Source organism: Peromyscus eremicus, chromosome 4, assembly GCF_949786415.1.
Source record: "Peromyscus eremicus chromosome 4, PerEre_H2_v1, whole genome shotgun sequence".
In the NCBI taxonomy this organism is placed as follows: Eukaryota; Metazoa; Chordata; class Mammalia; order Rodentia; family Cricetidae; genus Peromyscus; species Peromyscus eremicus.
The window spans coordinates 8,685,114-8,709,492 of NC_081419.1; the positions used below are offsets into that span (position 1 = coordinate 8,685,114).

Here is a 24,379-nt window from a genome sequence, read left to right on the forward strand (position 1 = left end):
TGGCTGCTCTTCCAGAGGTCCTGAGTTCAATTCCCAGAAACCACACGACGGCTCACAACCATCTATAATGAGATCTGGTGCCATCTCCTGGTGTGCAGGCGTACATGCAGGCAGAACACTGTATACATAGTAAATAAGTAAATCTTTAAAAAAAAAGAGCACTTTAAGGTGGGCATGATGGCAGACACCACTGATCTTAGCACTCAGGAGGCAGAGGCAGGTGGATCTCTGGGAGTTTGGGGCCAGCTCGATCTATAGAGCGAGTTCCGGGGAAAGCATGAGCTATATGGAAAGATCCTGTCTCAAACCATCCCCAAAAAGAAAGAAAAGGAAAAATCATTTATCAACTGGCTTTTTGAGGAGTCTCACTACACAGTACAATTACAGGTAGGTGCCACCAAATTAAGTCTCCTTTAAGAGACTGGAGAGATGGCTCAGTAGTTAAGAGCCCTTGCTGCTCTTACAGAGGACCTGGGCCCAGTTCCCAGCACCCACATGGCAGCTCACAAATGGCTATAACTCCAGTCCCAGGGGATCTGATGCACACAAGCACTCAGGCATATAGAATAAATGAATAAATTAGGGCTGGAGAGATGGCTCAGTGGTGAAGAGTGTCTGCTGCTCTTCAGAGGATGGCACCCACATCAGACCATTCATATTTGCCTATAACTCCAGACTTCAGCTTCAGGAAACCCAATAACCTGTGGGTACCTGCAATTACATGTGCACACACCTACATACAAACACCCATGTGAACACATAACTTTAAAAATTATTTTTATCTCAAAAAGAATAATGAACAAACTTTTAGACATTCCTTAAAAGGGACAAGTTATTCCCAAGGTTAAATTTACACTTATTTACTGTATGCGCACACATGCGCTCGTGCGTGTGTGTTCTCTTTTAGGAACCAGTTCTCTCCTTCTGGATATTAAACTCAGGTCATCAGGTGTGGCTGCAAACACCCTTATTCATTAAGCTGTTTCACTGGCCACCCAGGGATAAATGTAAGGATGCTGACTAGGAACTCAAATGTACAGTCTGAGCTGGGCTGTTACTCTCATGCTGGGATGAACTGGTGAAAGATATCGAATACATCATACACACAACACTCTGATGAGTTTCAAACAATTGCTTCAAATAGAATTTAACAGACTCAGAAAGCACTAGCTATGTATTATTTATTATTATTATTATTATGTTGTTGTTGTTGTTGTTGTTGTTGCTTTGTTTTGCGAAGACAGGGTCTCTCTGTGTGGCCCTGGCTGTCCAGGCACTCACTCTGTAGACCAGACTGGACTTGAACTCAAGAGATCTGCCTGCCTCTGCCTCCCAAATGCTGGGATTAAAGGCATGTGCCACGTCTCCTGGTAGCACTTACTATGGACATCAGTGCTAACTAACAATAAACTTTCCCGTGATGAAAAGAAAATGTTCTACTTGAAATTTAATAATATGATTTTCTGATACATATACTTGAATCATCGGGTGCTGTGGTAAATGCCTGAAATTCTAGTACTTATAGACAGAGGCAGAGGATTTTGAATTCAAAGTCAGCCTGGGCCAGATGTCTCAAAAAACAAAACAAATAAAAGTATATCATTTGGCAAAATATATCTAATACAGAAATTAAGATACCTTACACACTAAAATATGCAAAGAAAAAAGCAAACAATGACAGCATACTAACCTGAGTCACTTGGCAATACCTCTACGCTCCAAGCTTCACTTGTGGTCTCTGATATGGTAGAGCCAGTGCAAGGGTCAAGGAGAACTGACCCTGAACCTGGGAGGCACAGCAAACTGCCTAACACGTTCTCTGCTGCTGCACCTGGACAAGCAGTGGAGGCAAACATTAAAGCGTCTGAGAGCAGTGGAGAATCATGGTAAACAAAATCTTTAGCAATAAGACAGTGGCCAAGGAAGGAATTATTCCATTTAAACATGATACTAAAAACACAAAGTTCCCAGCTGAATACACTGGCCCAACCTCCTTTCTTTTCATTCATTTATAAAAACAATTTATATTTACTTTAGACGCATATGTGTGCCTGAGTTATGTGCACCACATGCAGGTAGGAGCAGGAGCAGATCAGAAGAGACACCAAATACCTGGAACTAGAGTTACAGACAGCTGTGAGTCACCATGTGGGTGCTGGGAACTGACCCTAGGTCCTTTCCTCTGCAAGAGCAGTAAATGTAGTGCTCTTAACTGCTGAGCCATCCCTCCAGTCCCACAATCTCCTTTTCATTAAATTCCTCCTGCTGCTTACCTTTGACCCTCCACAGGGAAAACACATTGTTAGATTCATGGCAACTTGTTTTCATTATGGTTTTTCAGCAAATCTTATCTATGTCCTTGATATCTTTTTTACCTTTATAAAATTTATATTCCCACAGGGATTACAAAACTCCAGAGAATTTAACCACAGAAAATTATATTAGCCAAATATGTTTTCTTCTGGCATATTAGCAATAAATTCAGAGCAATAAAATACATTTGCAAGAGACTACACAGCTCCTTCATAGCACTCAGCCAACTGCAAATACTGCTTGTGGCCAAGACAATACTACATTGGCATCTGGAACAAAGTAATGCAAAACCAATTGAGAAATCTCTACACACTACTAAAAAACGTAAGTGGAAGGGACAAACTATTATTGCATGCCTGTGTTAATATACTCAGCAGTTAAAATACTGGCTGCCTTTTCAGGAGAGTTTGGTTCAGTTCCCAGCACCCACAAGGCAGCTCACAAATAGGTGTAACTCCAGTGCCAGAGGACCTGACGCCCTCTTCTGACCTCCACAGTTACCGCACAGAAGTGGTGCACAGACATACTAAGGATGGGAATTCTATACTACATCTGATTGAAACTAATAAAAGAATAATTCTGGGACTGGAGGGATGGCTCAGAGGTTAAGCGCACTGGTTACTCATTCAGAGGACCCGGGTTCAATTCCCAGCATCCACATGGCAGCTCACATCTGTTAGTTCCAGAGGACCTGACACCCTCACAGACATGGATGTAGGCAAAACAACAATGCACATAAGATAGAAATAAAATCGTTTATATATATAAAAAAGAAAAAGCATTCTCTTTTGGATCATGAAAAAGTTTTGAGAATAGTTAAAAGTAAAGGCTACCTTTTACAGATAGAACATTTAAAAAACTGCAAACAAGGCCCGGACAGAGAGATGTCTCAGTAGTTAAGAGCATTTGTTGTATTAGTAGAGGACCCAGATTCAGTTCCAGAGCACCCACATAGTGGTTCACAAACAGCTGTAACTCCAACTCCAGGGGATCCAACGCCCACTTTTGGCCTCTGTGGATATCAGGTACACATGCAGTACCTATGTATACATGCAACACTCACACACATGAAATACACATGCAGTACCTATGTATACATGCAACACTCACACACATGAAATACACATGCAGTACCTATGTATACATGCAACACTCACACACATGAAATACACATGCAGTACCTATGTATACATGCAACACTCACACACATGAAATACAAATAAAAGGAAAAGAATGTCTGGAACGTGTCTAAGCATGATGGGGGAGGGGAACAAGGGGAATTGGGAAAACCACACTGGCCATGTGTGTCTGATTGCTGAAGCACAGGGCCAAGTACAGTGAGTTCCAAGCATCCTCTGTTGTCTGGTTGATACTTTCCATGATTTACAAAGAAAATGAAGATAGTGATTAAAAGGCTGTATGAATCTTTCAAAAGTCACAAAATAGTATTCTAAAAAGGGTAGGTCTTGAATGTCACAACACAATAAACTGACATTTCAAAAAAGGAAAAACTGGCTGGTTATCCTTTGGAACAGAATTAGTCCTTCTCGAAATGAGTTCATTTCAATGCTGTTTTCTACGGTTTTGTGGTACTTGGGGATGGTTCCTAAACCATCACCCTGGTAGGCTAGTGTTCCACTGACTACACCTCCAGCCCTCCTTTTAGAGAACTTCAGTATTCTATTATTCCATATTTTTATTTATAAAATAATTTATTGATTTTTATTTTATGTGCACTGGTGTTTTGCCTACATGCATGTTTGTGTGAGGGTGCCAGGTCCCCTGGAACTAGACAGTTGTGAGCTGCCATGTGGGTGCTAGGAACTGAACCCAGGTCCTCTGGAAGAGCAGCCAGTGCTCTTAACCTCTGAGCTATCCCTCCAGCCCCTATTAGTCCATATTTTATGGCTACAGTCTGTAAAAACCTTCATTTTAAGGTAAGGTTTTTAGTCTCAAAAAGACAATAAGCTAACCACAAACTGAGAATACATACTGTGCCCAAAGGTAAGACTTGACATGAAACTAACTCAAAGCACTCATCTGTAAGGCTTTCCTTGTTCTTCGAGACGGTTTCTCTGTGTAGCCCTGGCTGTCCCGGAACTCTTTCTGTAGATCAAGCCAGCCTCAAACTCACAGAGATTCACCTGCCTCTGCCTCCCAAGAACTGGGATAAACTTGAACTTTTGTTTTTTAAAAAAACCTGTGTATTAAAACTGTGTTAAAAGACATGGCACACACACAGGTCAGAGGACAACTTGTGGGAAACAGTTCTCTCCTTCCCTCTACAGATCCTAGAGGTCTGAGTCAGCTCATGAGACTTAGCAGCAAGGGCCTTTCCCAGTTCCGCCATTTTACCAGCGTGGTGGAGATGAACACAGACAGTAGGTAATACATGTCTATTTAGATTAGGTACTGAATGCCTTGCTCCATATGGAGACTAGCCACCCAGGCAGTGCTCAGAGCCCTAACCCTAACCCTCCCATGAAGAAGAAATGGATAGGACACCTACACAGTTCTTCATTCCGAGAGGCCTTGAACACCAGTTACCTGCAATCTCTTGCAAACGATCTTCATCAACATTTGGGTCAAAGTCACTTCCCAGGACATCGGTGCTCCAGGTCTCACTCACTGTCTCTGATATGTCCCTATCATCTGTTAGTCCCATCATGTCACGAATCTCAAACTTCCTCAGCTTATCATCAAGATTATCTTGGGTTGTAGCTATCAAAAACAAATTGAAGTACTTTAAAAATGGTGACACAGCTACAATTTTTTGGTTGACCTGACAGAATTCTGTCTTTAAACTTCAAGTTATTCATTTTATCACTAATAAGCACACATTCCAGCCTGCTCCCCACTGATCACTTCACCCCAGCTAAGATTAGCAGAGATCCCCACCTAACCACTGCCAACAGGAGATAGAGGAGAAGTCTAAATGAGAAGAACTAACCCAGAAGGAAAGCAGAGGTAAAGGTTTCAGGGTGCCTTATTGGATCCAATTGTTGTGCTAATAATTAGGTGATAAACCCATATGCAATAGCTCAAGTGTGCATTCTAGAGTTTTCCTTCTTTCCTAGACCAGTTTCCCACAGCTTGCTTGTGTATGTGATGCACACACACAAGTCAGAAGTGTCCTCGCTACTGCTCTTCACCTGCCACTGCACCGAAAACTCACCGATCCAGCTAAGCAAGCTCCAAGGACTGTCCTGTCTCTGTGGCCCAATGCTGAGGTCACGGGCACACATGGCTTTCACACGAGTGCTGGAGACTCAAACTACGGTACTCATCTTGCAGAGCGAGCACTCTTCCCATGAGCTATCTGACCAGCCCCACAACTCACTCTTGTCAATTCCCTTATATTAAAATATAAGATCTGGTTTTCGATGTTTTTTGTTTTGTTTTCAAGCAAGGCCTCAAAATGGCATGAATTATGTTCTTCCCACCTCACTGTCTCTTAACGATAGGTTACAGGCATAGGTCATCACATCTAGCTCTCAATTCACTTTCTTTCGGTTTTTTAAGGTAAGGTCTCTCTGTGTAGACCAAGCTAACTCTAACTCCTCTCCCCACTGAGTGCTAGGATTAAAGACACGCACCACCATACCCATGCCTCACTCAGTTCACTTTCTTTTTAGATTTATTTATTTTATTATTTCATGTATATGAATGTTTTGCCTTCATGTATATGGATGTGCACCACAAGCATGCCTGGTGTCTGCAGAGCCCACACAGGCTGTCATGTGAGTGCTGGGAATAGAACCAAGGTGCTGTGCAAGAATAGCAGTCCTCTTAACAGTGTTCTCTGAAACCAAAATGGTCCATCTGGAAGAGAAGCTCTTTAAGCAGGAGGTAAACAACTCAAAATATTTGGGAAGTTCCTGAAACTGAGCAGATTCACTAAGACCCTCCCTGCCAGCATAAACAATGAAAGTGACAGTCCTTCTCAGACATACAGAGTCAAGAAAAGCCAAACTGCAAGGAAGAATCTAAGACTAGACCAGCTGTCTGGAAGAAGCAGAAGCCAGCTAAGCTGCCGGGAAGAGGTGTAGACCAGTCACATAGAAAGGACACTCTCCAACCTGTTGAGCTGCCTGCAGGCTGTGCAGTGTGCTCCAGGTTCCCAGCTTTTGTGAACTGTCACTCATGCTGGGGTGAGCTTTAAACAGCTGTCTTTGAGTCATTTCTACTCCTGTAAGTAAACCCAATAAAAGTCATGGTTTACCAAGCTGGACTTTGGTCTGTCATGGACTCCCTATCTGGAGTGAGCAGACGTGTGTGTCTCTCCAGGAAGTTTTGTCACAGCAAATGGCTGACCCACTCTCCAGCCTTGATTCACTTCTTAACTCAGCAGTTCACATGTGGAGACTGTCAACTCCTACACTGGAATCCCTCAGAGGCCAGTCAAAGATGTGATTTTCTTTTCTTTTTTTGTTTGGTTTTTCCAGACAGGGTTTCTCTGTGTAGCCCTGCCTGTCCTGGATCTCACTCTGTAGACCAGGCTGGCCTCAAACTCACAGAGATCCGCCTGACTCTGCCTCTTGAGTGCTGGGATTCAAGATGTGTGCTACTACTGCCTGGCAAAGGTATGACTTTTCATTCAACCTTGGGAGTAGGCTAATTTTAGCCTGTTTCTCTGTTATGTGCAATAAATATGACCTGATACCCTGAAAAATGGATCCACTATGGCACTATTTCTGCATAAGCCATGCACTCCAATGGCAATACTCACGCTATCTAGGACGGCTTGGGAAGTTCCCTGAACAGCTTTCATGGTCACTGCAGTCTAAGCACACTACCTCACACTGAGCTGAGGATGGGTGCCCTAACTATAGGGTTTGTGAGGCCTTATACCGTTTTCATGTATGTGTAAGCAAGAAGTCAGGCAGCTCCAGGGATCCGCCTGTCTCCGCCTCCTCCCACCCCATCCCCAAGCTAAGGCTACAGGTGTGCATGATGCCTGGCTTTTTAAGTGGATGCTGGAGATGCAAACTTGGACCCTCATGTTTGTGTGGCAGGTAGTTTACCCACTGAGCCATCTTCCTGGCTCCTTTTGTTTCTCTCTATTTGTAGTCTGTGTGTCTGTACAAGTGTGTGCATGCATGGGTGGTATGTGTGCATGCACAGGTGCCGTGTGCACATGTGGAGCTCAGAGGACAACTTAGAGGAGCTGGCTCTCTTCTTCTACTACGTGGGTTCCCAGGATCAAACTCAATCACCAGGCTTGAGGGCTCTTAACCATTTGCATACTGTTCTTTCCCTAGACTACATTCTTTGAGCCCTGAGTAGTTACCATTGCACACCATAAATATTAAAATGAAAAACAGCAAATATTACAGAATCTAAAGTAATTCATACTTCTGTGTATAACTAAACACCTTTTTAAAAACTGAAGCTATGAATAAATGCATCTTTAAAGGTCATTATCAACTTAAATTACTCTTCCCAAACACAGCCAACCTACATGTAAACAGACTGCTTCTCTTGAAATCGCACACGTCCTTTCTCTGCACAGCTGTACCCACACTACTTTACCTTGCTCGTGTTCTAGCAGCTGTAGTGCTTCGACTCCATTACTCCCAGAAGGCCCTGCCCCAAGCTCAGATACAGACTCTCCTTCCAGGTCAAGAGAAGACACTGAATTGGAGCGATTAGAAGGACCTAGAGAAATGTTCATCCTGTCAGCAACGTTTTTAAAACATTCATAAGTCACCATGTAACATTTCATGCCACGAAAAGAGCCTAAAAATTGATAATAGTTTTTGTTCTGTTGTGTTTTAAAACAAGGTCTCACTACATAGCCCAGACTAGTCTTACACTCAAGTCTTCTGCCTCAGCCTTCTGAACCCTGCAATTACAGATGTGTGCTATCGTGCCTGATTTAAAATACTTTTAATATTATATTCACTTCCTTAAAAATATAGATGCCTTTGGGCTAAAATTTATCTTTATAAAAACTAGTGAGAAAAAAATAACCTAAGGTTGCTTGTTGTAGAACTACTGTAATATTTAGAAAGCAGAAGTACATTCTGCACTTTCACAAAGGACCTAGAGGGAGCAGGTGATGCCTGGACATGCAGAACAACACCAGCAAGTTCGTGGACCTGTATGCTCCACAAACAACCACATCATTAGTGCCAAGAACCATTCATCCATCCAGAGGAATATGGCCAAGGTTGGCAAGGTCACAGGAAGGTTTAATGGCCAGTTTAAAACCTATGCCACCTGCGGGGTCATTTGCAAGATGGATAAATCAGACAATTCTATTTTCTGATTTGCTAAAGCTGATGGAATTGTCTCAAAGACCAGGGGAAATTAGGAAATATTTGTCATAAATAAAAGTGAAAAAGTAAAAAAAATAAAATAAGATAAAAAGTAGAAGCATTCTACCATTCTACACATAGAAGAATGCTAAAATAAATTAATAGGCAAATTTGATGCTAAAAATCCCTTTAAAAGCATGTTATTGCCAGGCATGGTGGCCATGTCTTTAATCCCTTGGGAGAACTTGGGAAACAGAGCTAGGAGAACCTCTGTAAGTGCAAGGCCAGACTGTTCTACATAGTGAATTCTAGCCAGCCAGGAATCCACAGTGACACCTTGTCTCAAAAAGAAAGAAGAAAGAATTTCATAAAAATAAAAGCATGTTATTTAAGAACATAAATTACAGAGGGAATGTTACTGGTACACAAAAGTAAAAAGGTTACAAAACATCATAGACTTAATTTTGCTAGAAATAATCCAAATATTAACTGTTAATAGTGAAATTACAGGTGAATTTATTTCGTTTCCACATTTCTAGAGTGAACATACGTTGCTCATTTATATCTTCTTTTAAACGTTAGGAAACTGGACTTTTATCATAAACAAAATGCCCTAGTATATGGAATGACAAACTCTTACTTCACAGTCTGGTGTAGCATTTCCATTTTTATTTCCTACTACTCCTGAAGATTAAATCTAGCAATGCCAGGCAAACATTCTACCAACTGAGCTAAATCTCCGCCCTCGACTGCCTTTTTTATTCCATGGTGTCCTGATTCATAAAGGCACATGTTAGAGTGTGTATAGAGGAACACAGAACAATAAGAAGTCTGCACAACATCCTGCAATGCTAGTAAGTCCATTCTCCCCATTTGTACATGCATTATATCCTTCTAAAGGAGCTCTATAAGCTTTGACAGATATCAAGGCTGAGAAACATGACTTGCAGTTACTCATTTAACACTGAATGAAGACACACGTTCTGATTTTATATGACCAACAGCCTCTTGTAATCTTAATTTTATTCAGGAAACAATCTTCCAGCCATGTTAAAACTCATTAGGAAAATGTCATTATCCTCCTTAGTGAGAGGCATGGTGGCTTAACTGTAATTTATAAGGCTCCTTTAAAGAACACAGAACAACTGGGATCACACACTCCCTGAATGCAGTAGCCCTTCACCTTCAGATATGCCTTCCAGATTATCACTGCAGAGGGAAAAGCGCAAGGTTTTGTCAGGTTTACCGTGGAGTTTGTTTTCATCAACAGGGACATCTCCTTGTCCTCCATCTGAGAGCTGCATGTTTAGGACCTGAAAAAAAAGTAAAGAAGAAAAATAGAATAAAATTTTTGGCTTATCACAAATGAAAGACTACTGAAATAAAAATAAATAAACCACGAGTGCATATTATTTTCTTCTTAATTATTTTTAGCTAAAAGCCCATTTGCAAGGCCTATCAAGCTTTCACAAGAACTCAGAACAAGTCTTATGTGTGAAGCCAACTCAAGCTATGTCTTCCCAACCTTCTACCAGGGTCAGCAACTACATGATGGCTCACAACCATCTATAATTCCAGGTTCAGGGATCTAATGGGTCTCCTGGTCACTGGGCATGCATGTGGTGTACACATGTAAGCAGGCAAAACACTTATATGCATAAAACAAAATAACATTTAAAAAACATTTGTTTCCTTTCCTAGCTTTTCATTTATCTCTTCCATTTTTCCCCTAACCATACAATAGAAGGTATATATTAGGAATTTTGAACTCTAAACAGAAATACTACTAATCTACCACCAGATGAAAATAAACAAAACGTTTCCCACAAATCACTGGAGAAGTTTTACCAAACTTCTCTACCACATGTCATGGCTTTCTTTCCTGTCTTCTGCTGCTACTAGAACAACTCCTTTTGTTTCTAGCATATTCACCAACTTCAGGATCATGGTGGCCCTCCTCCATAACTGTTCAAAGGGGCTTAGGACTTGTGGTTTATCACAGTAGACTTTTGAAAATAACGCACATCAGGAATGGACACTGGTAGAGTGTTTGCCCGTGTGTGAAATCCTGGGTTTAATCCCCAGCACCAATGCATCAGGCATGTAAATCCTTAGCACTCAGGAAGACAGAAGGGTCACAAGTTCAAGGTCATATACTGGAGCTATGTATATTGGGTTTCAGTCTCAGAGAGGAAAGAAAAGGAAGGAGGAAGGAAGGGGGATTTTTTAAAAGGAAATGAAAGAGGGAGGGAAGGAAAGAAAAGAATTGATATACCCTGCAGGTTTGAGGTCTCCAAAGATTCATTGGTGAAATCCTAGCCCAAAAAGTGACAGTATTTGGACCTGGGGCTTTAGATGGGGTGACTGGTTTGTGAGGGCAAAGCCTTCATAGAGGGGGTTAGTGTTCTTCTAAACTGAGCACATGTACCTTTTCTCCACATGAGGCAAAGGAAGAGGTGACTAGAAATCAGACCCTAAGAAGATACCAAGCCTGGGTCTTGGACTTCTCTGCCCCCAGAATAATCAGAAATAAATTTCTGTTACTTATAAACCACTAGCATTTTTATACTATTTTATATATTTTCCATTATTTTTTATATATTATAAACCTCTATGTTGCGTGCAGTGGCATATACCTACACTTGGGAGGCAGAGGCAGAAGACCAGAGTTCAAGCCAGCTATGGGTGATGAGACTCAGTATCAAAACACAAAATAAAATAAAGTGCCAGGCAGTGGTGGTGTACGCCTTTAATCCCAGCACTCAGGAGGCAGAGGCAGAGTAAGGCGAATCTCTAAAAAACCCTATCTTGGAAGACAAAACAAAAGGTAGTAATACATTCATACCTCATTTTCTGACATCATCCCTGGAGTAAGTTGGGGACCTGTCCCTAAGGAAATGACCAGCACCTCTTCTGGTTGTACCTCCTGGATGGTTTCTTGAGATGATCCTTCATGGTCCATATGTAAGTCCATTAGCATATTACTTCGGCTTCTGCTCCGAGTTGCTAATAAATAAAATAATTTAAGAGAAAAAGTCAAAATGAAGAAAATGGCAAATGAATACAAAAAATGTATTTTTTCTTAGTGTTAAACACTCATGCATGCATAAAAGATGATGGTGAAAACGTGGACAGGAAAACTCAAGACAAAACAAACCTAGGCTCTCCTAGTCTGTCTCCTGATGACTAACACAGACACTCCTTCAAAACTAACCATTAGAGGGCTGGAGAGACGGCTCAGCAGTTAAGAGCACTGGCTGCTCTTGCAGACAACCTGGGTTCAAATCCCAGCACCAACATACTAGCTTACAACTGTCTTTAACTCCAGTCCCATGGAATCTGACACCCTCTTCTGGCCTCCACAAGTACCAGGCATGCACTTGGTGCACAGATATGTATGCAAGCAAAACACTCATACACATAATTCAAAAAAAAAAAAACAAAAACGTTTTAAACAACTGATCATCAGAAAAATTGCTCCACCTCACTGGACAGAAAGGCTGCACCTGATCACAGGTGTGGTACAGGATTTCAGGGACAAAAAAGGTACTACCTTGTTCTCATGTTTTTAAGACACTTGAACTATTTTTCTTATAAAAATTTTTAACTGCCAGCAGTCTCCCATAATAATAAATAAATTTATAAGTGTTTAAAAATGCCAGGTGAAAACCTAGTACACAGTGAAGTAACATGCTTGGTCTTATTTCTGTAAGATAAGGCTGTCTTATGTAGCTCAGAAGCCTGGAACCCACTATCAACACTGTTCCAGAAGAGATGACAGGCATCCACTACCACACCCAGCAAAGGACTTATACAATTACTGGCAAACCCAGGTCAGTTTTTGAAAGCACATTTCTTTCTTCTGAAATATATCAATGTTTTCCAGAGACACAGGGGTACTGCTTTATGTTAAAGTGAGGTCCTTCTTGCTTTCATGAATAATCTATAGAAGATTCAGACTGACAATGTGTATTAGCAGTAAAGGCACTTGCTGACTGTCTGGTACCCTGAGTTCAATTCCCAGAATCCACTTGGTAGAAAAAAGAAAACTGGCTCCCAAAAGTTGACCTCTGACCTCTACCTGTGCATGTTGGAGCACCTGTGTGTACACACACACACTCGCACATACACACACACATTCGCACATGCACACACAAGACAGGGTTTCTCTATATAGCCCTGGCTGTCCTGGAACTCGCTCTGTAGACCAAGCTGGCCTCAAACTCAGAGATCCACCTGCCTTTGATTCCACAAAATGCTTTTTTTTAATTCATTATTTTTGTTTTTCTCCTACCAGTAATATATTTTTCCCCTTTTCTATTTCTTTAGTGTGGGGGGTATATTTCTTTAGAAATATTTTCTATTTTTTTTAGTGTCCTGCAGAGGTAAAGGACAGCTTGTGGCAGTCAGTTCTCCTCTTCCACCATGTGGATTCCAGGAATCAACCACAAAGTGTCAGGTTTGCCATCAGGTTCTTTACCCTCTGAGCCATCTTTCCAGCCTTACAAGTAATACTTACTTTTCAACTATTTTGTTATATATATTTAAAAATATCTCTCTCTCTCTCTCTCTCTCTCTCTCTCTCTCTCTCTCTCTCTCTCTCTCTCTCTCTCTATCTGTGATACTAGGGACTACACCCAGGGCTTGCCCATGCTAGACAAGCACACTCCACTGAGCTATCCTAGGCTTCATCCTATACATCTTCTAAGAAATTTTGAACACTGAAACATCCAGTTCTTGTGACAAAGTGACCTAGTCTTCCAGGAGAAGTTTAACCTTTCCTTCACAGAGCAATCAAGCTCAATACACTGTATGAAGTGGAAATGCTCTGATGGTACAATGCAGTGAAGACAGACAGAGGCAGAGGTGGAGACATCCTCATTTCACAAAGCTGTATGCGTTCTTCATCACTTTTATTCTGAAGTCAGTTAATACCCAAAAACCTAAGACAGGCCCACCACATCGTCTACTGAGCTGTGAACTAAGACAGGCCCACCACATCGTCTACTGAGCTGTGAACTAAGACAGGCCCACCACATCGTCTACTGAGCTGTGAACTAAGACAGGCCCACCACATCGTCTACTGAGCTGTGAACTAAGACAGACCCACCACATCGTCTACTGAGCTGTGAACTAAGACAGGCCCACCACATCTTTCTACACCCCATCATCTTCTACTGAACTATGAACTTACAATTAACCTCATGAGCAGCTCTATGATCTTAGCCAACTTGAAAATTATAATTTATAAAAATGCAAGTGATCAACTTTCACGTACAACTTAATAGAAAGCAAAAGCAGCATGCACACAGAGCACATCTGTGAACATTTCTAAAGCACAATTATGGAAGAAAAGGAGAACAGCCTATTACCCACCAAATGGGGTTACTAGAGGAATATGAGCAGTAAGATTGGTGGCTGAGGAATCCCAGGCAGTGATGGCTGCTAACTGTTGTCCTGGGTTGCAAAAACATTAAATAGAAAGAAAAATCAACCTCTGAACACTGGAAACATTGTTTAAAACATAAAATTAAAGGCAATGACAAGGTCACATGACCAAACAGAACACTGGGCAAACATTTGAAATCTACTCCCCACTAAACTTATCTTTAATAGCATTTTCAAGTGACAGAAAATGAAAAAAAAAAAAAACAAAAACAAAAAAAACCTACTGTACAACAGTGAACAATGGGGGAGGGGTTATCCCTACCCAAAATAGTGTTTTTTCATGTTATTAAAAGTATAAACAGTCCGAAATATTAAAAATCATTAAACATAAAACTTTTTTTTTTTCATCAAAAGAAGAATTCATTTGAGACAGGGTCTCACTATATAGTTCTGGCTCCCTCTGCCTCCCAGGTGCTGGGATTACAGGTATGCACTACCACCATCTGGCTAGAAACTTATTTTAAAAATTTTGTGCTGTCATCAGTGAGCTGGACATTTATTTAGCTATACAGGAATGATCTCATTCTCAGCTTCAGTTGTTTTATTCAAAATAAGCTGTCCATCTGTCTGTCTAAGACATGTTTCCACCTTGCAGCCAGCCATCGTTGGCCTGGAACTTCTCTTGTGAGCTAGACCAACCTTGGGCATGAAGTGACCCTCTGGGGTCTTGGTATTTCAGGTATGAACCACCAATCATGGCTCAAATAAGATCTATTTGTTTTGAGACAGAGTCTCACTAGGCAGCACTAGCCGCCCTCAAATGAGATCTATTTGTTTTGAGACAGAGTCTCACTAGGCAGCACTAGCCGCCCTCAAATAAGATCTATTTGTTTTGAGATAGAGTCTCACTAGGCAGCACTAGCCGCCCTGGAAGTCGCTAGATACACTAGGTTGGTCTTGAACACACAGAGATCAGCCTTTTCCTGCCTCTTAGATGCTGAGATTAAAAGTATGCACAAAGCTGGGCGGCGGTGGTGGCACATGCTTTTAATCCCAGCACTTGGGAGGCAGAGGCAGGTGAATTTCTGTGAGTTCGAGGACAGCCTGGTCTACAGAGTGAGTTCCAGGATAGGCTCCAAAGGCTACACAGAGAAGCCCTCTCTTGGAGAAAAAACAAAACAAAACAAAATACCATGCACAATTAGGCCTGGTTTCAAGTATGGTTTTTAAAAATATTTTATTGCTTAAAAAAAAAAAAAAAAAAAAAAGATTCCTCTTGATATAAAGCCATATTATATTTTTTGGGGTTTTTGTTTTGTTTTGTTTCATTTTAAGATTGATCTATTTATTATGTGTACAGTGTTCTGTCTGCATGTGCGCCTACACAATAGAAGAGGGCACCAGATCTCATTGTAGATGGTTGTGAGCCACCATGTGGGTGCTGGGAATTGAACTCAGGACCTCTGGAAGAGCAGCCAGTGCTCTTAACCTCTGGGCCATCTCTCCAGCCCAAATCCATATTATGTTAAATGAGAAAACATTGATTTTAAGAAACTGTGTTCATTTAAAAAAATCAGTTAACAGAAGTTACAATGAAACCCTCTTCTTTAAAATGTGTACAGGTGAGCTGGGGATATGGCTCCATGGCTGGTACTTGCCTGGCATGTGCAAAGCCCTGGGTTTAGTCCCTAGACAGCCAAAAAAGGAAAAAGTATAAACTATAAAGCTGACCTAAGTTGAGTAGGCCTTACTGAGTTTCTCGTCATTAAGCAGATGCTGGAATACTGTTCCCCTGAACCTAATATTCCTCTCTGCTTCTTGGTTCTAACTCCCACCCATTCCTCAACAGAGTGCAGGCTTAACGCTTCCTTCTGCACCTGGCTGAGTTATGGCCCATGACCCACATGCTTCTCTCCATGGACACTTAGTAGGAAAAGCACTGTTTCTTGTTCTCCCTGACTGCCTAGGAGGAACTAACCTGAGACTATCAGGGCCCATATTAATGTTCTGTGTATCCACGGTGGGCGTCTGATATAATGCTTCAGGTACAACACAGTGACCGTGACTGGATGTTTGTATGGATTAAATGCAAAAAGGCTTAGTGCCTGCTACAGGCTACATGCTCAACTTTTGCATGCGTGTACACAGATAACAGACTGAGTGAGTGAGGCCTACGCATATGTATGAAGGCCCTGTGCCGTCACACTCAGTCTACACAGTGCTGGAGGCTGAGCCCAGGGCTTCAAGCAAACTAGTTAAGTACTCTACCTACTGGCTACACCCCCAACTTTGAAGAAAAAATAAATTTAAAGAAAAGCTCCAACATGGAAAGTTCTCATTACCTATAGGTAATCGATTCTTTTTATTGGCTGGAGTGGTTGCTGGAGACATCTGAGGAGTGCTGTAGGGAGTCATGTCTAGACTGCTGCTCTTCCCTGGCTTGGCCTGAGGCAGGTTTGCCAACAAATTGTCAAGAGCCATTCTATCTTCTTTCAGTTCATCTCCAGACATTACACTCTTCATGAAGTTCACCTGGAAGGAAAGGACCTGATCTAGTAAAATTAATTTTTCAGAAATAAAACATACTTCTTACAGGATGTATTCATCTGTGACCTGCCAATGCATGGCTAAAAGAATTTCAAAAAACTAAATTCAAGACTGATGCCATTACCAGAGTAATAAGCTGACTGTAACTTATATACACCACAGTTCTGCTCAAGCCTTCCAGAAGATTGACGGAGGACATTGGTGGAGTCTCCACGGCCCGGCCCCCAATAACAACATCAAGGAAAGCAGCAACACAGCCCTGTGGAGACAGCAAGAGATCAAAGTCTCCCATCAAAAGACGAGAACACTGTCTGACCAAGGTGGACAAGCATAAAGAAAAGTTAGTTTCATGAAAATTATTTTAAACCCAGCATTTTAAAAACTGCAACTCTTTATGTAATGATACAGAATAAGCTCAAGAAAAACAAAGCAGATGTAATCTATAGCCTACAGTCCCGAAAAGGCAGGGAGGGTGTGGTGGGAGTCCTAAGAATCTGCCAGTACACATAGACTCTAGAAGAAAATACAGAAGACTGGTCCCCTGAGAACTTCCTGGAGGGGAAGTGAAGGTGAGAGCTGAGAGCTATGGGAAAATGGTGCAGAACATGTTTTTATCTTATTTGGTTTTTCCTTTAAATGTTTTCATGTTTATGGGGGGGGTGAATGAGTGTTCATGGCGCACATGTGGAGATTAGACAACAACCTGAGGAGCCAGTTCTCTCCTCCTGTGGGTCCCAAGGGTCAAACTGAGGCCATCAGGCTTGGTGTCAAGTGCCTTTACCCACTAAGCCATCTTGCTGGCCCTGTTTCTTGGTTTTTTGGGTTTTTTTGGCGGCGGCGGCGGCGGCGGCGGCGGGGGTGGGGGGTGGGGGGTGGGGGGTGGGGGGTGGGGTGTTGTTTTGTTTTGCTTTGTTTTTCCAGACAGGGTTTTCCTATGCAGCCCTGGCTGTCCTGAACTCCTTCTGTAAACTAGGCTGGCCTCAACCTCAGAGATCAACCTGCCTCTCTCTCCTTCCTGAGTGCTAGGATTAAGGGTATGCACCAATACCACCCGGCTGTTTCTTGGATTTTTTTATTGTTGTTATTCTTATTGTTTTATGAGGGGAAAAAAATCCTACTCTGTGGCTTTGGCTGACCTGGTACTCACCATGGTGTCTAGGCTGGCCTCAACCCAGAGTGATTTTCCTGCCTCCACACCTCAGGTACTAGGATTATAGAATGTACTGCTATACTCAGCACAGTATTTGACTTTTTATATATTGTATTCATTTGTTTTTAAGATTCTGATTTTTATCTATGTGCACGTGTATTCATACATATCTGAGCATATGTGTGCTGGTGACTGCAAAGGTAAAAGATGAGGCTGCAGGATCCCGTGGGGACTGAAATTACAGGTGGCTGTGAGCGACACAAGGTGAGTGCAGAGAACTAAACTCCCGTCCTCTCAAACAACAGCAAGCACTCTTAACTTCTGAGCCATCTCTCCAGCTCCAACATTTGAGTTTTAAACCAAGTTGAATTGATAGCCTACTCAAAATCTAATGAAATACTTATTTTACTCAATTAACTGAACAATGCCATAAATGAAGAACATTTAAAATAATTACTGCTGATTGTTAAATTAGTAACAAATTACTTAAAAACAAACTTTTTAAAAATAATCTAGTAGGTCTTGATTCTTATTCCAATGACACTCCTTCAATATTTATAAGACAGTTTAATCATTAGAGAAATCTTCCTAAATTTAACTGCTGCCAATACAATATTGTTAACTAATTTAAAAGCAAATGATTGAATTATTTAACTTTCATACCACCTAAAGGCAAGATTTAATAAAGAGAATAGTTAAGTTCACTAGTACTTTGCCAGAATTTTTTACAAATTATATTTTATACTGTCTATTCTCTCTAAATTGCTCTGGCTGTCCTGGAACTTCCGTGTGGACCAGGCTGGCCTGAGAATCACAGTAATCAGCTGTCCTTGCTTCCTGGGTGCAGGGGTTAAAGCTGTGTACCAAGGAAGGTGTTTGTTTGTAATATGAAGACTCACACTGTTGTCTAAACTAACCTTGAACTCAAGGCAGTCCACACCTGGACACCTAACAGTTTACAAACAGTATTTCACATAACACAACATTTATTCCTACTTTGTCAAATTTTCCAAGGCTATTTTTGGTCCGGGGATCTCCTTCTTCAGTGCCAGTCATTGCTAACTGTTGCAAAAGGCGGCCAACCTGCAAACAAAAGCATTGATAAGCACATGTGGACTGCACACACCAACACTGGGCTATGAAGCAGGTCCGTTCTAGTCTAAGTATCTGGCTCATAATAATATTCACATTCATCTGATCAGGCAAACAAAATTACGTCCCCAATAAAATGTGCATCTTGTCTGTGTCAGCTTTTACTATTTTCAGATTAAGAGGTAGAGGAAGTAGAAAATTTTGCTGTAATTTCTCATTAACACATGACAGGAACATTAGGAAATCGAAAGTACAGTATATTTATTTCTGATACTGTACTTTTTCTGTGCTTAAAAACATTTTAAACTAGCCAGGTGATGGCACACACCTTTAACCCCAGCACTCAGGAGGCAGAGACAGGCAGATCTCTGAGTTCAAGGCCAGCCTGGTCTACAGAGACAGTTCCAGGACAGCCAGGGTTACACACAAAGAAACCCAGTGGGGGGGGGGGAACTATTATTACTATATGTGAGTGCATTATTGGGGGCAGGGGAGCACATGCATGAAACAGTGCATGTGGAGGTTAGGAGACAACTTTTGGGAGTTGGCTCTCTCCTTCTATTATATGTTTCAGAGATGGAATTCAAGTTGTTAGCCTTACACACTGTTTTTTTTACACCCGGAACCACCTTGTGGGCCTGAGAAAATTTTTAAATAATCTGCGAAGGCTAACCCATGCAATGAATGACTTCAAGGCTAACACAAAGTACTTTTCCCCTTACAAGTCCATGAAGAACTCAGGGTTAAGCATTCTCTTTATTGTTTTTTGTTGGTTTTTGAAATAGGGTCTATGTATCCCTGGCTGGCCTGGAACTCTCTTTTTAGACCAGGCTGGCCTCCAACTTACAGGGATCTGCCTGCCTCTGCCTCCCAAGTGTTGGGATTAAAGGTGTGTGCCATCATGCAGACAAGAATGAATTTTTTTTTTTTAAATGTGTGTGTGTTTAAGTATAAGCCACATGTGTGTGCCTGCCCATGGAAGCCAGAGAAGGTGTTAGATCCCCTGGAACTGGAGTTACAGGAGGTAGTGGGCTGCCTGATATAGGCACTGGGAAGTAAACTCAGCTCTTCTAGAAGAGGAACAAACACTTTTACCCAGAGAGCCTCTCCTGCCCAATAATTTTTTTTTAAAGGCTTATCGAGTCCACATGGTAGCACACACCTCTAATCCCAGCACTCAGGAGGCAGAGCCAGGTGTATTTCTGTGAGTTCAAGGCCAGCCTGGTCTACAGAGTGAGATCCAGGACAGGCACCAAAACTACATGGAGAAACCCTGTCTCAAAAAAAAAAGACTGGGCACCCTGGTGAGATGGCTCTGCAGTTAAGACCAGTGGCTACTCTTCCAGAGAACCTAAATTCAATTACCAGTCCCTGCTTGGCAGGTGAACAGCTGTCTCTAACTCCAGTTCCAGGGGATCCAGTGTTCTCTTGTGTAGACACTATGAAGATATACATGCAGGCAAAATCCCCCCCTTACACACAATAAATTAAATAAATCAATAATTAAAATAAATAAGACGACTTTGGGTAAAACACCCACATACACATAAAATAATTAGGTAAATAATTAGAAGAAATAGTAAGACTTCATGTAAAACACCCTACATGTAAAACAAATTAATTAATAAATAATTAAGACTTCAGGTGTGACTTAGCAGCAGAACTTGGGCTTAGCATTGTGAGACTCTGGGTTCCTCTATGGCACGTACATGGAGGCCACAGGACAACTTTCAGTAGCTGGTTCTCTTGTACTAACATGAGTTCCAGGGACTGAACTCAAGTTACAGTTTCCTCAGCAAGGACTTCTACCCGATGAGCCATCTCCTTAGCCCAAAACTCAGACTTTAGGAGGGTGCCTTACTACATGTATGTACCATCTTCAAAGAGTGGTGTCCACTGTCAAACACACGGACATTTCTGCAGAAAGGCCTGGAGTTCACTAGGGCTCCAAGGAACACTGACCATAAGTAGCCTCCTGTTTGGCTCCAGTTTTGAAGTACAAAGGACATCTCAGTTCCTAACCAATCTGGACTCTGAAATTACAGGAAAGGGATGATGGGCTTGCTCTAGAAAACCCAGCCAACTCTATGTCCAAGAGCTCAAGGACTTCACTGAAAACCAATGCAATGTTTTATCACTATAATATCTCAAAATCCTAATATAATTGCTTTTTTTTTCATGAGAAGTGAATATTTAGGACAATTTAAGAAAAGAGATGATAGCCAGGAGTTGGTGGTGCACACCTTTAATCCCAGCACTCACTCTATATAGTGAGTTCTAGGACAGCCAGGGCTACACAGAGAAACCCTGTCTCAAAAAAAAAGAAAGAAATGATAAGAATATATGAACAATGGCATCATTTTGTTCCCACTCCATTCTATAACAATCAGCTGATCTTACACTAAACGTGGCATTAATAATCACAAAAGCACACCTGCATCAGGTTAAATCTGGCCACCTCATTGATAGGAGCATCAGATATTATTCCATACTGCTCTGGGTTGACAACTGCAGGACAAATGAAGCAAGCCAACAGAAGGTCGGTGCACATGGCTCTGACCTCCCCAACCTCCAGTCTGTCCACACAAGACAGAGTTTTGTACATCTGTGACACAATCCACCTCAGACTATGCGGAAAGCAGTACGTGTTCTGTTTGAGATAACCAATAAATTTGTTCACCAAAGCCACCAGTTTGGCCTCATTGGAATCTACCATTTCTTGAACCTTTTGCCTGAATCTGTCTGAGCCTTTCTCTCCAAAGAGTTTTTCCTGCTGAGCTGGGGAGAATCTCTCCGTTAGCTTGTTGGGGTCTGTTTCCAGATGGTCTTCATCTTCCACAAGGAGCTGCATGATAGGCTCATGTAAAGTAGCTGTAAGGAAAAGTTTGGCAGAAAACAGTCCTTCAGAAAAGAGTTTAAATAAGATGCTGAAGGCACAAGTTCCTCTCCTCAAAAGCCGCCTGGGGTTGTCACTTTCCTTCAGTTCAAATTCAATCAGGTATCGTAACACCTGAAGGAGGTAGCTCTCATCTTCCTGCATAATACAGTTGCCATACAAGGAGGTAAACACTGTGTGGATGACGCTCTGGGTGCTCTCCTGATTCAGTTTCTCTCCAGCAACCAAAGAGGAGGCAATAAGACGAGGATTTTCTCTTAACCGACTCAAGAATTCCCCATAGGCTGTTTCCTGAAATCCCAGTTGCTTATATCCATCAACAAACTGTGTATCTTCCAAAATCTTGGCATGCTGGCAACACTCAGCAGGGGAAGCTTCAGCACTGGAAAACATTAGCACACACATTAGCAAAATAATACTAGTAACAACAATAATACAACACAGGCACTATATTGAAATGAATAAATCTGAGTTCATTATTGTGCCAACAATGAAATCTCTTTGAGAACGACATGGAAATGAGTAAGACACACCTAAAAGTAAAGAGGAAGCCAACCTTTTCATATTAAATCAAATTTATTTCAGTGTCAATTTATAGATACTAATGTTGTCCAGAGTGACCCTCTATAGATTAAATTTTCAATTTTGCTATAGCTTCAAAACTGCTTATTTACTGACACAGAACATTCACAAATATTCAACTACTAAAAATAATCAGGACAGGAGGTGGGGAGGTGGCTCAGTTAGAAGAGTGCTCTTGCACGGCCTGCCTTCCAGTCAATACCTCCCTGGCAAGCCCAACAAAGAGCTGTAATTCTGAATGCCTTTACAGACTTTTATAAATACAGTCACACAGTAGATACTCTTTTTTATCTGACTACTTTCATCCCATTATACTAATACTGTTCCAGTTAAAAACTGCTTCGTGGAACAGTACAGCAAGCACCAGCACACTAGTGGCACACAGATACATATGTGGACTACACACCTCATACACATAAAATAAAACTTAAAAATACAAAAAACGTTTTTCTTTAAGAAAGATAGCCAGGCAGTGGTGGCCCACGCCTCGAATCCCAGCACTCAGGTGGATCTCTGTGAATTTGAGGCCAGTCTGGTCTAAAAAACGAGTTCCAGGACAGGCTCCAAAGCTACACAGAGAAACCCTGTCTCCAAAAAACAAAACAAAAAACAAAAAACAAAAAACACACAAAAAAGAAGATATATAATTCCAAAGCATGGAAATGGAGATAAATAATAACACAAAATTTACTCTTTGTAACAATAAAATGTTATAAATGTAAAGACACAAAACTAGTGTGGTATAAAATGTTAATCCTTAAATTATAATTTTCTATATCACTGTTTAAGTTAATTAGTAAACAAAATAAACTATATACTTTATAAGCAAAGACTTACCTACTATTGATTTAAAACCATGCACTTGAGAGATTCATTTAGTTATAGTTGTAGTATAACTAAGTGTTCACAAAATGCATGACCTAAAAATTTTGACTTTACCTGGTTATAATAAGCCGATCCAAATTAATCCTCTGTTGCTTTGCAATCCATGCCGTTCGATACAGCTTTTCAGCTGTCTTCAGCACATCTGCGTTTAGCCTCTGAATGAGCTGTTTCTCAGAGCTCACGTACAAGCGCTCCTGTTTGAGGTGGTGGGCCAGAGTGTGGATATCTAGCTTCACCATCTTTGAATTCGGAAAAGGTACAAAGGCTGATCACTAATAAAAAAGACAAAATTCAAAAGTTTATGTCATACAAGTTACTTTCTAAAATCAAAATTTTGATTATGGGGGCTGGAGAGATGGCTCAGTGGTTAAGAGCACTGGCTGCTCTTCCAGAGGACCAGGGTTCAATTACTAGCACCCACGTGGCATCTCACACCTACCTATCTGTAACTCCAGTTCCGGGGGACCTTACACCCTCATACAAACATACGTGCAAACAAAACACCAATGCACATAAAATTAAAATAAATTAAATCATAGTAAGAAAGAGTGTGTCTTTAAATAAGACTTTAATTATATTTGGTACAACACTGACTCTAATTTAAAAATAATCCCAGCACGTATCAGTCATGGAATCACCCTTGACTACTTTCACATATCAATACACTTGATGATAATTAAATAATAATAAATAAGATGAAATAATCTGATTACTTTTCCTACTTCCACTGGGAATCTACCATCACCTCAACCTAAAGAAAGCCTATGACTAGCTGATTTCCTTGCTCCCTATTTTGAATTCCCAAAGTCTGCTCTCCCCATAACACTGAGTGTACCTTAAGGTCACGTCATTTTATTCCTTGACTAGAAATCAAGACTTTACCTTCTACTTAGAATGAAATCTAAAGTCCTACGTGGTCTTCCCTAGCTACATCTTTGACCCTCCAGGCCCCTAGCTAGCATTTATCACAGATACCAACTTGTTTGTTAACCATCCTTATTGGGTGATTTGTCTAATTTTTCACTGCTCTAATCTCAGGTCTGGATGAGGGCCTAGTTCACAGTAGTAACTGAATAAATATTTGCCAAAGATATGAAATCAAACAATTCTTATTTATCCAATAACTAAATAAACAGATACAAATAGCATACATATTTTAAATCATTATTATTAAAGCTATACCCTTGAACTGCCAGACCACAAATGTTTTATATTAACAAAAGAAATATCTATATTTAAGATAACAAAACAAGCCAGTGGTGGTGG

General features: G+C 41.1%; 1 protein-coding gene and 1 pseudogene across 7 annotated transcripts in view; one reads left to right on the forward strand and one right to left on the reverse strand.

Annotated features, from left to right (window-relative positions):
* The window catches only part of Gapvd1 (GTPase activating protein and VPS9 domains 1), a 74,803-nt gene that overhangs the window by 26,650 nt on the left and 23,774 nt on the right, over nucleotides 1–24,379 (reverse strand). For 2 of the 7 annotated variants that reach the window (XM_059260129.1, XM_059260126.1), the window contains exons 2-12: nucleotides 23,168–23,385; nucleotides 21,185–22,028; nucleotides 18,655–18,741; nucleotides 16,633–16,767; nucleotides 16,304–16,493; nucleotides 13,950–14,030; nucleotides 11,419–11,579; nucleotides 9,757–9,886; nucleotides 7,846–7,971; nucleotides 4,861–5,034; nucleotides 1,691–1,831 (exon numbers count right to left, since the gene is read on the reverse strand). In XM_059260129.1, the coding sequence (XP_059116112.1) occupies nucleotides 1,691–1,831; nucleotides 4,861–5,034; nucleotides 7,846–7,971; nucleotides 9,757–9,886; nucleotides 11,419–11,579; nucleotides 13,950–14,030; nucleotides 16,304–16,493; nucleotides 16,633–16,767; nucleotides 18,655–18,741; nucleotides 21,185–22,028; nucleotides 23,168–23,352 (2,254 nt within the window). In that variant the 5' untranslated portion in view covers nucleotides 23,353–23,385. The remainder of the gene's footprint in view (nucleotides 1–1,690; nucleotides 1,832–4,860; nucleotides 5,035–7,845; nucleotides 7,972–9,756; nucleotides 9,887–11,418; nucleotides 11,580–13,949; nucleotides 14,031–16,303; nucleotides 16,494–16,632; nucleotides 16,768–18,654; nucleotides 18,742–21,184; nucleotides 22,029–23,167; nucleotides 23,386–24,379) is intronic. The other 5 variants (XM_059260132.1, XM_059260130.1, XM_059260131.1 and 2 more) reach the window with 3 other exon arrangements.
* LOC131909694 (small ribosomal subunit protein eS21-like) lies at nucleotides 8,385–8,629 on the forward strand (annotated as a pseudogene).